At 42.9% G+C, this 15968-nt stretch overlaps 1 protein-coding gene across 1 annotated transcript in view; it reads right to left on the bottom strand.

Moving 5' to 3' along the window:
• The window catches only part of LOC147688945 (ATP-dependent translocase ABCB1-like), a 1419218-nt gene that overhangs the window by 1074138 nt on the left and 329112 nt on the right, over nucleotides 1-15968 (bottom strand). The window contains exon 8 of the mRNA XM_086941842.1: nucleotides 15403-15527. Within this exon, the coding sequence (XP_086797968.1) occupies nucleotides 15403-15527 (125 nt within the window). The remainder of the gene's footprint in view (nucleotides 1-15402; nucleotides 15528-15968) is intronic.

The raw sequence follows: 15968 nt of genomic DNA on the forward strand, positions 1-15968 counted from the left end.
ACTTCTGGTTTGGGGGATCTTTGCGCCCTGTCAGGTGGACAGGAGGCGGGAGATCTGCGACAGACAGACCGTCACACGACACATGGGTCATGTGTCAGCCTCAGGGGGATTGCGTGTGAGTCCCCAGAAGTCCTGGAGTGCCAGGCAATTATTCCACCAAAGGTTTTAGACCGGAGGTTGGAAGGCCAGGTTCAGGTTCTGCCTGACCTGAAGGGTAGGACAACTGTAACCAGTGTCCTGACCGGTTCTTCCAGAGGAACTTCTCCAGTTGGGAGAGGGCAGACCTCTGGAAGGGGGTGCAGAGGGTGGGAGAGCCCACCTCTGACCCTGGTGCAACCTGAGGGGTTAAACCCTGGGTTGGAGTGGCGTTGTAAGGGTACCCCTCGCAGGAGGAGGAGGAACCCTGGAAGAAGAGGTAGGGGGAGGAGAGCCTTCCCTGAGACTCCTGGTCCGCCTGAGGTTGTAGACCAAAGGCTGGTGAACCAGTGGCAGTCTAGTCCTGTCTTGCAGACAGGGAGAGTGGAGAATGGATACTATGTGCCAGGGGTTACTACCCCCCGCTCTGCGAATTGGCAAGGACCGGTGGCACCTGGGTGGCCCAGGGCCGGGTCCTGGCCGCGGACAACTGAGGAGTACCAGTGGGGTAGCCCAGTTGGTCCTTACAGGAGCTTTAGAAGGAACCCTAGGGGTTCACCGTGGCATAGAACAGGAGAGTGTCCCGGCAGTGGCGGGCCTGCGTCCGTGTTCTATCGCCCCAAGCAGGGAAGTCCATCACGGTGGTGATTGTTCTCCCCTGCGTTTTGGCTGGAAGGGGGTTGTGTTGGACTTGGCCCGCAGGGCAGGTTCACCCCTAGACTTTTTGCCTTATTTGTGACCCTGTGTCAGTGATTTTTGGGTCTCTGCGCACTTTCCCCTGAGTCCCAGAGTGAAAGTGCGTGCGTGAAGTATGGCTGGCCTGCCCTCCCATAGGAATGCATGGGGAATGTGTGTGTCCCTAGTAGTTCCTGATGCGTGGGGAGTGCAGGCTCGAGTTTGGTATGCCTGAACTCGTGAGAGTGAATGCTGCGAGATGGTGTCTGCGGCATGTGTGTGTCTAGTTGGGAAGTGCTACTTCTGGACATTGAGAGATGTGTACAGTGAGGGTGCTGGAGCGTGATTGGCTGGAGCTGGCTGGCATGCCAGGCTCCAGGAAGTCTGGATGAGTCTGCCCGGTGGTGAGTGGGAGATTAGCATGAGTGATGTGTGGGAGGAGTGCACCTGGGTCCTGGATGGGCTGGGTTTTCCCCACACAATGCTGGCTCCGCCCCCCTGTGGTGTGTCTAATGACCCTAGCCTCCCCAGTGAAAGGAATGGGTGGTTGGGCCATCAAGAGTGCTCCAGAACCAGCTGCGACTGGTTTTCCCTTCACCCTGCACATTGTAACAAAGGATTTGTCAGTATAAGAAGGGGCTGTGTCCCCACTGAAAATGTTCTACTTTGGAATCCTGCCAGAGGGGGCTTTTGCCGCTGCTGGGGCCAGAAGGACCGCCACTTGGGGAGTCTCCCTGCCTGGAGACCCAGTGTGCTGGCTCTGGCCCAGCCTTGCCCCCCCTGCCTGCCTCCAGCCCTGTTGGAGCCCTGTCCTGTCCTCCAGTGCTGGGGAGCACTGAGGACTTCTTTCCTGCAGCCTGAGAGCGCTGCTCTCTGCCCTTCAGCGCTGGGAGCGCGGACATCGCCTGCCTAGCGCTTGGAGAGCGCTGGATTTCACCCCTAGCGCTTGGAGAGCGCTTTTGTCTGCTGTTTAGCGCTTACGAGCGCTTTATGGTGCCTGCAGCGCTTGGGAGCGCTGTGGTCTGCAGAGGCCGGTGCCCACCCGGCCTCCGATCGCCCCGTGTGGCGAGTTGACGGCGCGGGTGCCACCCCGCTTATTGCCATAGTGTTTTGCCCGATTGACTGATCCACGAGGGAGCCCACTCCTCGGATCATCTGGTAAGCCGCCTGCCTGCCTAGAAACGGGCCGCCGCGCTGCCCGCGACGACCCGGAAGTGGTGAGGCGGCCGACCAATCACTGTGCGGCCCCGGAGAGGCCGACCGGAAGTCCCGCCCCGCTGCCGCGACCCGGAAGTCAGGCAAGCCGGGGGCAGGACGAGAAGCAACCGGCCGAGGAGCGCCCCGGGACCAGCGGGAGAGACCCGCCGCCGCTGGAGAGCCCAGCGCTAGACCGGTGAGTGCCGGTGCCTGCAGAGGAGGGGGGGGAGCGTCGGGACACATTGCCGGTGTCCGCCCCGCCCCCTCTCTGTAGCGCGACCTCGCGCCTGTGTGTTTTGAGCCTGAGGGCTCGGGGGCATTGTGTATTGAAGAGCCCAGAGAGGCTCCAACGTCCAGCACATTCCTTGTTTGGCGAGCCAGAGAGGCTCGTGGGTGCATCTACTAAGAGCCCAGAGAGGCTCTGAGGGGCATTTCGTCCGTGAGCCTGCGAGGCTCTTGAGGAGCATTTGTCCTGACCCCGGGTCCCCAGAGAGAGGGACCCCACAGCCCAGCGAGGCTGCACCATTGGCTTGGAGTCCAGTGAGGCTCCAGCCTGCCTTTTGCTTTGTGAGCCCTGAGAGGCTCGAGTGCCCCCCTTGTCTGAGAGCCTGAGAGAGGCTCCGCAGTGCCACAGTGGTGGTTCTTTGAGCCCAGAGAGGCTCCAACTTTGCGCTAACTTTCCCTGCTCCAGTTGCCCAGCACTTAGTGGGCAACTGCCACGTTTAGGCCCTGACATTGGGACACCGGGACAGTCACAGGTGGTGACTTGTGAGTATGGGGCAATGGCTATTGATTCTGCACCTCTGAATGTATTGTCTATGCGTCATGTGCCTTTACACCTCTGAATGTTGATACATCATGTGTTTTATCCTTGCACCCCTATAGGTACTGTGACATGTAGGTGGTTGTTTTCTCCCTAGTACAGGTGGTGCTAGAGAGGTCCTGTTACCAGTGATTACTGGTTGTATGCTCTACTGTTATATTTTTGTGCTACAGTAATTGCTTCTAAAAGTGCTGATACCCTTAACAGTGGTCCATGTGGCCCTGTCCTGTACAAATATCCCTTGTAAATTCCGCCCGTGCCTGTGGCACAGTGTAACAAGATGTGTGTTTTATCTGATGTATATTTATTATAATACAAAGGCTATTTTTTATATATCCTTGTGTGGAGTCTTTCTTTGTGGTGGGCCTTGGGTGTTGTTGCTGGGGTGCGTGCGCAAATACTTAACTTACATCGCCTCCAAGTTTAGCCTTGACTGCTCGCGCCACGTTACCTAGAGGGCGAGTGGGGGTTGCCTTGGCGTGTGACTCCCTTGCCCTGACACTTAGAACTGGCGATCCCTGACTGACCTCGACGCGAGTCTTGGCCGGCCAGGGTCCCGGGTCTAACATTTTCCAAAGCTGTTCTAACTTCTATTTCAGTAACATTAGGTGGATGATTGTGTTCCCTAGTATACAGTACTGTAGCTTCTCTAGTTGTTGCTCTTCCATAGCACTTGTTAGAATAATATTTACAACATTTCCAATTAACTTTCATGCCATATTGCTTTTCTTGTGTATAAGTGTAACCCATGTAGCATAGTAATAGTTTTCCTTTCTGGCTGGTCACAAATTCGTCTCCTTCGGTCATTTTGGACTTTGTATATCTATAAAATATATATATATAATAGTTAATGTCAAATTAAATGTGATAAATAATCTATGTTAGTGATAAGTAGAAATGTTTATACTTACGTGTTTTTGAATTTACAGCAAAATTAGGAGTTGCTTGCTTCTTTAGTTGGGGATAATTGTTTGTGATGTTGTTGTAGCTGTTATGAAAAACATGAAAGTAGTATATTATTAATTAATGTTTCGGTACATTTGCAATGTTAGAGCTCATTTCTACTACAAAAGTGTATCTTCATGATTCACATTGTGAAGATACTTACATATTTTTTTAGGTTGGTGTTTGCCAGTATAGTTGTTTCTTCAGCTTCTGGAGAGTAGTTTGTAGTGTTATCTTAAAAAAAAAAGGAACATATGTGTTAGAATAATCACCATGTTGGTACGTTTTTTAATAGATTATCTGGTAATTATGTTCTTTAATATACTTACTTTGTGATTAGTATCTGTATTATTCAGAATGTGGAGTTCTGTATTATGTCTGTATATCTATTCGTCGTGTTTGCTCTGTAAATAAGCAATATATAATAGAAAATAATTAGAACAGTTCTAAATGTTTGTATGGTTTTTCCACATTTATTTCAGTTGCATAATACTTACTTAGTAAAATGTATTGTAGAAATAGTACTGATGTCCTTAGTTCATTAGTAGTGCAGTTTTCAGTAGTAGAATCTACAGAAAAAAAGAAATATGTGGGGCAAAAGTCATTATTTCTGTGTGTTTAGATTTATGTGCACATAATGAAACAATGTGAAATTACTTACATAGTTATTAGAATCTGTATTCCTATGCTTTGTTCACAGTTATTTTGAGTAGAATATTCAGTAGTCGTAGTATCTACAGAAAAAAAGAAATATGTGGGGCAAAAGTCATTATTTCTGTGTGTTTAGATTTATGTGCACATAATGAAACAATGTGAAATTACTTACATAGTTATTAGAATCTGTATTCCTATGCTTTGTTCACAGTTATTTTGAGTAGAATATTCAGTAGTCGTAGTATCTACAGAAAAAAAGACATATGTGGGGCAAAAGTCATTATTTCTGTGTGTTTAGATTTATGTGCACATAATGAAACAATGTGAAATTACTTACATAGTTATTAGAATCTGTATTCCTATGCTTTGTTGACAGTTATTTTGAGTAGAATATTCAGTAGTCGTAGTATCTAAAAAAAATAGTTTTATATAATTATTTAGCATGTTAAGTAGTATGAATAGCAAAGGGGCACTGGGTATTTAGCAGGTAAGTAAGTAGTAGTAGCAAATAATGCAGTTTCTATTTTATTTACTTACTTAGAAGATGTAATAGTAGGTTGATAGTCTGGTTCTTCTAGTTGTTGTGCAGCAATTCGGATAGAGATGAATCTCCTTCAGTGACTTTTGGCAAGTAGTTTGTGCTTAGATTTTAATTGTTTATATAGGGGAGTGTCAGTACTAATTACTTTGCTATTGGTTCATTTAAAAAATTAGGGTTGTGATTGGTTAGTTAGTATATTTGAATTTCAGTTGTGATTACTTTGTAATAGAAGAGAAAAACCAAAAAAATTATAAAATTATACTAACTAGCATAGAATATTTTTATATGTGTAGGTGATATAATTATACCAATAGGATATTTTTGACGAATTAATAGTGTGTTTATAGTATTAATTTGAGTATTGTGTGTTTATTTAGATGTGAAAACATATAAAACGTTAATTAATTATGCTAACAAATGCATATAAAAAGTCGATATAGCTGATAATCCGATATTTATGTGCACGATATTTTTGATGTCGATATTATAGTTAATGTCATTATTTTATGTAGAAAGCGATATTTTTGTTTTCCGATGTTAATGTAGTCGATATAAAAGTAAACAATGTTTTTGTATATCGATATTAAAAAATCGATATTTGTGTATATATCTAGTTAAGTATAGGAAGCCGATATTTTTGATTTCGATATTTTTGTTCCGATATTTTTGTACGTCGATATTGTGAATTTCGATATTTTGTCAGACATTCCCATAGGTGGCCTGAAAGGTTTGTGTGCTGCATAAACACTTAACACAGTGCCTCTAATATAAGCCTGACTGTTTTGTGCCAAGCTACCAGCATTAGTTACTTTACTCACTTTTGTGATGCACTCTACCAAGAACTGTGGTTGTTGCCTAAGTTGAGCTTCCACCCCCATTAGCCAATTGCCCCATTTATTACATTCATGATTTAGCATTTTCTCATCTAGACCTCATTCCTCTATTCATGTTAGTTAATAAATTGCTATCATATTGTAATATGTTATGGTGGTATGGTATGCTATAGTATGGCATGCTATGGTATGTGTTAGAATCTTTGGCAACTGTAATAAAAATATCCCTGGAAGTCTGTCTTAGGGCAGAGGTGTGGAAACAGCAATGTCATATGCAAACTGTTAGGGTAAGCACCAAAACCCCCTAACAGTATCATCTCTTGTGAAGCCCTAAATGGACCAAACATTTCTTGCATAGAATCCCATGAGATACACTCAAAATATCACCTACATTGACACTGAATAATATACCACTGAGAAGTCTAAAAATTAAATGGGGTGAATATATTTGTGGAGTTGAGAAGTCACACAATCAGGTGTTTTTGTAAGTCGAAATACCAAAAAACTGGGAGATGGAAAGATTTTTGAGAGCATGACCCTCTGCTTCCCCTGGATAACCATAGTTTTACACAATAATTTTGCTCTGGATGTACTCATATACACTACTCATGTGGCATGCTTAATCATTGAGTTCAACAGATGTGATTGTTACAAGTGGGTGAGCTCAACCCCACTATTGGAAGGAACACTTTGATGCCTATAAAATTCTAATACACTGTGTAGTGAGGGGATCTAAGGGCTTGCTTAAAATTGCTGATAGGAAAATCCCACTGGATTTTAGTCTCAGGAACCTAGGATGAATTACAAAATGAATTGTGAATGTGTAGAAGCCAGATATGAAACTCTCCAAAAGAATGACATCTTGTGGGGTTTCTAGTAGACTCACACCGAGGTGTTGTTTTACTCCCATATGCAAAGTTACAGGTGATAAAGAATTTGAGAATGATGTTAGCAGGTTTTTCTCCAGCAACTGCTGCGACTGGTGGTTCTTCTTTCATCCTAATTTCGGGCAACTGTTCCAGGATCCCGTTTTTACAGGGCTCTCCAACATCTAAAAATAAGGTATTTGCAAAGTTGTTTGGAAAACTCAAAGATGATTCTTTTAGACAAATAAGCAAAATAGGAAATAAGCTGGTAGTCATGAAAACTGGCTGACACCCCTCGTTGGCCCAGTTATGGCCACAGCAAGCCCCCCGATACAAGATCACAAGACAGGACAAACAAATCAATAGTCAAAGTCCTCACCACAGCGGTCATACAGCTGACTTCGTGGCCCTTTGGTTCTCAGAGTCCTAGCAGCCACCAGAGGTCCCGTCGACACCACTCACTGCTGATGTGTTATTCTTGCTGCCTCCCTATCAACATGGGCCAGCTATTGTCCCCCTTTGGCCCTGGAGTCCAGGCGGCCCCTTCTATCATTAATCTGGCTCGGGCCGTTCCCGGCCTCACCCAGGTGAGAGCGGGAAGCTGGTGGCTCCACGGACTTGAGCTTGCCAGCTCTAGGGCCGCAATCCTCCATCTCTGATATGGGGTAGAGGGATCAGGGATATGCTCAATTGGCCCTCAGGGCCAGCCCGAAAATTCTGGTACCAGACTCCCGCAGCTGCTAATATGCACTCCTGCACCCCGTGGCAGCATCATTTGGCCTGCCTCTGCAGTCACAGTCACTCACCTGTGCTTTGCCCTCACCAACAAAGGGGGGCCAGCAGACCCCACGTCCTCCCTTCACCAGCCCACAGGGGCAATTTCTCCTCAGCCAGGGCCACTTTCTTCTGGGAATTAGGATTTCTAAATGCCTTGGAACTCTGAAGGACCTGGGAGTTCCAAGATGCATGTCCTACACCATGGACTCCTAGACCACGCTCCCCCACTCTTAATACATTGTAGATTATTTTTCACCTTGGGATTTCTGATGAGTCTGATCAATTATAAATCTCTATGGTGGCAGTAACAAGCATGGGGCATTTTACAAGGTCTGGTGATATTGATGTTCGGTTCTACTCAGAGACTTTATCCAAATGAGGATTGGTAAAGTTAGTTAACTGTCGAAAGGAATCCATATATAGATGCCATTGCATATTAAACCACTTGCTCAGTAGCAGCAGTCACTAGGTCCATGATTAAAATTGATGATGATATGTTGGCAGCTATTGCTGCTAACAAGGAGGGAACAGAGTATCCTCAAGGTTTCCCTTCACGTTACACTTATCACTTGTCGTCTAATCAAATTCCATTTGCAACTATTCGATCCATTGGGGAGCAGCTGATTCCCAACAAGGACTGCAGACTTTCTTTAATAATAGCCACACATGAAGGCGTTGCTTCTGCACATGCTGGAGTAAATACGACAGTTTCTCTTTTGCAGCAATGTATTTGGTGGCGTGGTTTATATCAAAAGCAACGTAAAATGTTCTTTATTGTGACACTTGTCAACTGATTAAGCCTTCTAGTGTTGCACTTCCACCACATACTCAGCTCTACATCTCTAACCAGCCATTTGGCTGTATTTATCTTGATCTCTGAGGTTCTTTGTCATCAGACACTGCTTTTAAACATATTACAGTTGCAGTGGATTCGCACACTAGATTCCTTTGGGTCTCACCGCAACGTAGTGCTGATGCTCGAACTGTCATTAAGGTTTTACCTGTGGCACCTTCCATCCTGCATTTGCCTCTTGGGTTTACAGGGATGCAAGGAAGTCTCTGGGGGTGCAGGCACAATTTTCGTCTTCATACCGGCCTGAGGGTAATACAGTTGTGGAGTGAATGAACTGTGACTTACAGCAATCCTTGACAGCTAGGGTCTTGGTTACTGCCATGAGTTGGCTAGCTCATCTTTATGGAGTCCAACGTGCACTGAATAATCTTCCAAGACAATCTCTGTTGGGTGGACACCATACAAAATGCTCTTTGGCATTAAAATATTTGTGCCAGACCTTGATGTCTAGACGTTGTGGTAGCTGCCGCAACATAGATAATCATTGTGCTATATTACAGGATCTCAAAAAGCTTGGGATTCACAAGCAAGAGCCCAGTTGCCATCTTTCACAGATCCAGCAGTGCTGATTCCTATTTCAAGCTAGCTTCTAAAAGTTGGAGACTTGGACAGAGAAAAGGTGGAGAGCAAAAACGAATTTGGTCCATGCTTGGTTTGAAAAACACCCGCACTGTGAGCCTACCTCCTTTATCTGGTCGTAAGGAGAATCATTACATTTCAATTGAACATGTGGAGCCATACTATATGGCCAATACTAAATAGTATGCCTACAAGCATTCCACATCCATATCTTTCATTGAATCAGATGCCTTCTGTTTCTTTGACTACTCCCCAGCCAACCGAAGGGAAGATGGAAACTGTAATTTAATTATTGCCTGTTTTTCCTTCTGCTTCCACATCTGCAGATATTGAGTATGCTTTTCCTCCAGTCGAGGTCATAATTGACATTCCTGAGAGTACCATCCATGATCAATCAGATGCTACATAACGCCCATTGTTTCAGTTGGGGTCCAATGGTTATTAAATGGACCGTACTAGTTTTTTCTCTGACACATCTTCCTCATCCCCTTTGGTGCCCGAGCCCCCTACACATACCAGTCTTTTCTTCACATGTTTCAAAAAGACTTCAATGGTCCCACCCTGGCCATATATCTGGATGGTCCTTACAATGATATTCCTCAAAATGTGGATCTGATTGGTGACTGTGTTTTTCCTACTCATTTATGGCCATTATTTACCTGAACGCGCTGCTGTGAACTTTGTTGATGGAGTTCTGGCCCCTCACACATCTTCCCATGTAATGAAACGAGACCAAGCCCTTGTCAATCTATCAGCATTTCCTATTGTTGATGGCATTGTCTGGGATAAAGTATCATATTGTTGCAGCGCCTAGACGCCCTTGGGCATTCGAGAGGTATATATATTTCAAAATCAAATCTAATTTGAAAACCATATAATATCCATGGCCCGACCAAAATTTTGAACATTCCATACGGCTTTCGCGTTTCCTTGGGAGATGTGGTTTCACCAGACATACATTCTGATGACTGGGATGTTCATTAGGCATGGCCGGTAAATTCCATTCTGCTTGCGGAATTTGGGTAATTTTGCGTTCCGCGGAATTGCCAAAAATTCCGCGATCAGCGGCTTTGCTGAATTTTTTGCTTGTTCTCGCTTTCGAAAAGGCTCGTTCGCCAGATATTTCTCCCGCGCACGCAAACAACGTTCACAAACAGGAAAAAAGCATAGCGAACGGACAGAGCAAGCAATTCCACATGTTTGTTGCACTTTTGTGTGCTCACAGAGATTTTTTACCGTTTCACAGAGCTTTGCGTAGCGCGACTACGCAAATTCCGCCCACCCCTAATGTTCATGCCGTTTATTCATTGTTCTATGAGTTGAAATATTATGCATTTAAGTAAACAAAGAGAATCCAACACAGAGGAAGGGAGGGGGAAGAGTGATCGACAAATGTTGAAGCACTCAGTGTTTTGTAAAATACCCCTCACACACCAAAAGGCCCCTTGGTGTCATGCTTCATCATCGGGGTCTTCGCACCCCTCTAACGGGATGCGGCGTGCTGCGACCTACGACTACGCGGGAGCACTTGTAGTAATGACTATGTGTGGTGTAAGGTGTGTGGGGTGTATTTATAAGTGAGTAGTGGGATGTGGTGAAAAATTAAAAAGTACCTGGCACATGAGTATAAAAGAAAAAAAAAATATTCTGAACTCTGGCTGGTACTATTAAAAGAAGTGCAGTGTATTTACAGAAAAGTGAAGTATTAAGGCTAAGTGTGCCTACAGCGGTCTGCTACAAGTACAATGACTTGTGAAGCTTACTTGTTGGTTTCATGAGCATAAAGGAACGTCAGGGGTGTTGCTTGATTTGCAATACAAACAGGACGCTATGATCACCGTCTTACCCCTCGCGCTGCTCCGCTGTTATAACACATTTTCTGTAAATACACAACTTTTTTATTAAAAATACGTGAGTAAGGTGGGGAGGTCGTGCCCCCGTCCTGAAGAAGGAGCTTGTCTCCGAAACATGTCGAAAACGCACACCAGAGGTCCTGTTCTTTAATATAACAGATTCAACCTCACACTGCACTTCTTTTAACAGTACCAGCCAGAGTTCTGAATAAAAAAAAAATTCTTTTATACTCATGTGCCAGGTACTTTTTAATTTTTCACCACATATTAAGGGCACTGAAGCCTTGCATCGTGCATGTCTGATACTGGTTCAAATCTTATTTTTAAATGATACTTTACAACAGACTACTTGTTTTGGTTTAGCAACGGCCACAAATCTAAATATTCCCCCCATTCCATTATTGGCTCCATACGATGAATGGCAAACACACACTAACTCCACAATTGAAGACTTAGTGGTCTTATTTCAGAATGGCACACTTAACTCTTCCTATATTGACCCCTTGGGATGATTAGTGTGGCCGATGACTTCTAATGCATGTCAATTACGTTTTATGAATGCTACAACTGGTTTTACACAAATTAGACCTGATCAACGCTTCCCACATTCACGTATAGTTACCACTTATTCAGTGGGTAAATTATGTCAGCAACAGTTGGAACATTCCTCACTATTGTCTGTGAAGCAACATCTTTCTCATTTGACAGGTGACATCGATTTGGCTGATTTTGTTTCAGGTCCAAAGTACCCTTGAACAAAACGTTTTATTAATTCTACATATAATGAATTTTGAAAATTGTTGCAGATAGAAGCTGCAGTGCATCTCCGCCAGATTCACAAAGCAAATTCAGAAAAAGTACTTGCAGTGGTAGATAACAACATTAATACACTGTCTTCCCATATATACACTTTACATATTATTGTATCGTCTGTTATTGATATTGTTCAACATGAAGTGTCAGCTTTGTCTCATGGTAAAAATCAGTTACGTTCTGTGATGCAGTTTGCTTGGACATTGCAAACACTTAAAAATAGAAAAATGCCATGGGATTTTTTAAATGCTTCTGCACTGTTTTTACGATCTAATTTGACTGATAAACAGAAATTGATGTCCATGAAAGATGCCACATACACATTGTTACATATTGAACAATTAGAATGGTTACCATTTTCGGTGGCCAAGACTGATTCAGCTGTGTGGTTTAAACATTTGGTTGTTTCCCTGCCTATCTCACTTTTTAAGTTCACAGCATGCATGAAACATCATCCTGTTGGAAGATATGAGCCCCTCTGCAAAAATTATATTCATGAATTATGGTTGATTTGTTACATTTCACATATAGATGTCAGAGTGCAGAGAAGGAAGTTTTCCTTACAAGGGAGGACTGTGATTCCACAGAGGGACACTCCCTAGTCTGTAAACAAGTTAAACTACATGGAGCCTGTAACGTTTCGGCCCCTAATTTGACTTGTTTTTTACGAGATACCCCTGTCCCGACTATTAATCCTGTATTAACTTTGCTTTCTAATGGTAGTTATCTTATTTTAAATAACCATGACTGCTGTGGCTTGAGATACCAGGCTTAAATCAGATGAAATCAGGATTACGTAGGCCTGGTAGTATAATTAGTTGGTAGGGTACAACCTTAGAACTTGATAAAAATGTTGTTTTATGGTAAATGTTTTCTTTAACAGATAAACGTAATTCAATTGTGTACGTATTGTAAAAAGTGTTTATAGTAAATGTGTAAATTTATGTTTTTTTGTATGGCAATGAACAAACCTCAGACTGCTTTCAAAAATCTGAAAAAAAGTGATATAAATTGTATTCCTCAAAAAAAAGTGCATATATCACCTAAGGATTAATTACCTTAGGGTGAGTTTCTGCTCAAAATAAAAAAAGCGGCAGAACTAAACAGTGACGGTCCCTCATTTTCTAAAGTGGCTTGAGAGCTGGCATCCTGTATATAGTAACTGTTTCTCAATCAGTTACATGTTGCAGCAATGTCCTGTTTCCACCCTGCATGGGATTGTAGATAGTTCACTTTGGACTTCCATTCCTACTTTGAAAACAGATTTTAATAAACTAAGAAGACTCAAAGTCTATTGTTTCAACAAGAAGTCGCTCTCACATCAGCTTATGTGACATTTGAATTGCAGGCAACAAAAACCACAAGTGAGATACACTTGCTGCTAAACACAAATTTCCCACTCCATTTTGGAGAATTCATACACAAAATATTTAATGGGTCCGATACGGAGGGCCTTGCTCACTATTTTAAACTTGTGGGATCAGGCCTTGTTTCTACCTTTCAGACTAGTTTTTGAAGTAATTCCGGCCTTTATTCATTCTATTTTTTTCAGCGCCTTTGGAGGATTTCCCCTGGTGCTCCTGTTGTTTTGTGGTGTGCTGGCTCTCCTATTATTGTTTTGCAATGGATGCTTGAGCATAGGGCCAATGACCAGGAATGTGCCAGGGGTATGTGTTTGGTTTGGGACCCCTCACTGAGACCAACAGCAGACTTGAGTACCTGTGCTCTTGCGCAGCATCTCATAGACCACAGTTTCATCGAGGTTAGCGCAGGTTGCCTTGAAATGCTCCTAACATCTTTTGGATAGGAGGAGCATTTATGCTTGTTCGTTCCACTCAACTGGATGGCATAGCTTTTTACAATGGAAGGGACAGACAGCATTCTGGAGTACATGGCATTCCGCTTTTCCCGCACCAATTTTGACTTTGAAGTCTAACTGTGAATCACTAGCTTTTTTGGAGAGTCAAATTGTCAAATTCTTTTTGAACATCATAAACTTGCAATACAATTTTTTGGGGGCGCCTTCATAATAATACCAATTGGATCTTGACTAAGACGTTTTGCCTCTGCATACCTGTGATTTTTGTTTTCATATAGGGCTAACGCCCTGGCCAAGGGGAGGGTGATATTGTATTTTTTCATTAGGTTAGCATGACCGAGTTGCAGCTGCTTGTCTGCTGTTCAGCGCATGTTATTACGTGTCTTTATTCTGCAATACTTTCAATTAATGCTTTCTCATGAGAACTCGTTGCTGGGTTTGTTCTCTGCATGTTCCTGTGATTTTGACTGAACATTATGTGCAAGGTCAAACAACAATGTCCCTTGTCATTTTGTTGTGGCCAGACCATAGCCCTTATTCAGAATATACTGATACAGCTGTTGTTTGGGCAGCATACTTGGGTGTTTAGTGGGGTACACGAATAGGTGACACACACTTGAAGAGGGACCTTTCGAGGGAGAAAAGCGAGAAAGCACTTACAATGTAGATCCACCATCTATAGGCTAAGGTATAGGGTCTGCTGACAAAGCTAAGATCTTCTATTATATAATAATATTTCATCTTAGCAAGGAGAGGGAGGTTAGACTCTATAGTCTTTTTCCCCATTGTCTATTTATGATGACATCTCGATTCATGATTTCTGGACTAGCTGCTATGCTGACTGTATTTGTACTATGCATTTTTCTGCTTGTTGTGGCACGTATACTGCATGTTAGGGCACGTTAGATAAAATACACATTTTAAACTGTTTCGTGTCTCTGTCAGATCTTATTGTGGACAAGTACAAGAGAGTGTGAGAAAGGGTGTTTTTTGTGAGAGATCTGGGAGTGTTGTGTTATGGGGTGCCAAATCATTTGTTTCTCTGTGAGTGAGTGGGAGAGCAAGTGAAGCACTATAGCTAGTCGGTCCTGAGTTCGTGGGTACTAAGGTGGTAGAAAGACTAAATCCTTATACACCAAGATCCCATATTTCTGTGCATAGTTCTGTATTTGGGCAGAATCCCTGCAACAGAAGAACAAGTTAGTTGCCTTTGCTAATGTTTTTTCTGGTGGATACCTTAACCGCATATTTCTCACCGCCCACCCTCCTTTCAATTCTATGAAATGAACTCTTTTCTTCACATAAAATTATCACAAATTAGAGATCTGCACATTGTCTACGCTGATGTTATGTTATGTTAATTTGTATGGTGTACTAATCACCCGAGAGGGTATTCAGCTGCTTGAGCGAGGTGTGTAGGTGTGGGGTCCCAAGGTGCTTTTATGGAAAGCCAGATCTTTGTTCATGAAGTGATCAAGTATTGGCTCTGTGTCCACCAGTGTGTGCGGGGATCAGAAGGACACTGACACCAGGGAGCAGGAGTGGCAATCATATGTGGCTCCAGCATAATTTCTGGGGCAGGACAGAGTTGATGTGAAGCCACACAACGTCATCTAAGGGTGCAAGAGGAAATCCATCAGGGTTTTTTTTACAAGGTGGAGAATATGCTGCTAGAGAATCCATCAGAAACAGTGCTTCTGAAGTTAAGTAACTTGTTGTTCTGCTCTTTTAAAAAAAATCTTTTTAATTGCGTTACCTTAATGCTACTAGTTTGGTACACAGTATGTTAGGTTCTCTGTATTTTCCCTTTCATATTGTGGCTTTAACTGTTTGTAAAGTTTTATTATTAATATTTATATATTTCCCTGTTATAATGCTGTTTTATTAAAACAATATTGTCTGAATTTTTGTGTTAGACTATGCACTACACCTCCCCACAGGCAACTGAAGCAACTGTGTTACACCCTACAGAAATTAATATAAGTAAATACAGTCGAAAATCTCACAAATACTGTAATTAGAGATTAATCAAACATTACCTTGAAAATGCTTTTTTCTGGCCATTAAAGGCAACGACTGTCCTTATTGCTGAGAGAATTTCTTCTGCTATTGCACCTGCTTTTGAATATGCAGATAATTCTTTAGCAGCCAATGATGATAGTATCTGTTAAAGAGTCAATATGTGGAACTTTGTTATTATAAATGTTTATACTATTGCATTGGTTGTAAGTGTTGTTTCTAGTTCCAATATTCTCTTCTAATAACAGTTATGGTCTGAAGGAGACAGTTTTAATTAACACTTTTAATTAAGACAGATTTTCAATCTGAAAACATCAATTGAGATAAAGAAAAAGACTTGAATTATACAATGTAGAACACATAAAATACAGCAATGGATCAATGTAGTTGGAGTGCCCTAAAGGTCTGTAGAGGAAATATGTAAAGACATTATCTGGCCTGTGATCCCATCGCAAAGAGAGAGTAGCAAATAGAAGGAAGCAGGCAGTAGCTATTAGCGGAGGACAGAGCAAAGAACCACGGCCCAACCCTATGGAAGAAATGATTGAGTACATGATGCAGCCAGAATCCATCTCAGGAGTGTCTG

The sequence above is a fragment of the Lissotriton vulgaris genome, chromosome 10 (assembly GCF_964263255.1).
Source record: "Lissotriton vulgaris chromosome 10, aLisVul1.2, whole genome shotgun sequence".
NCBI classification, from domain to species: Eukaryota; Metazoa; Chordata; class Amphibia; order Caudata; family Salamandridae; genus Lissotriton; species Lissotriton vulgaris.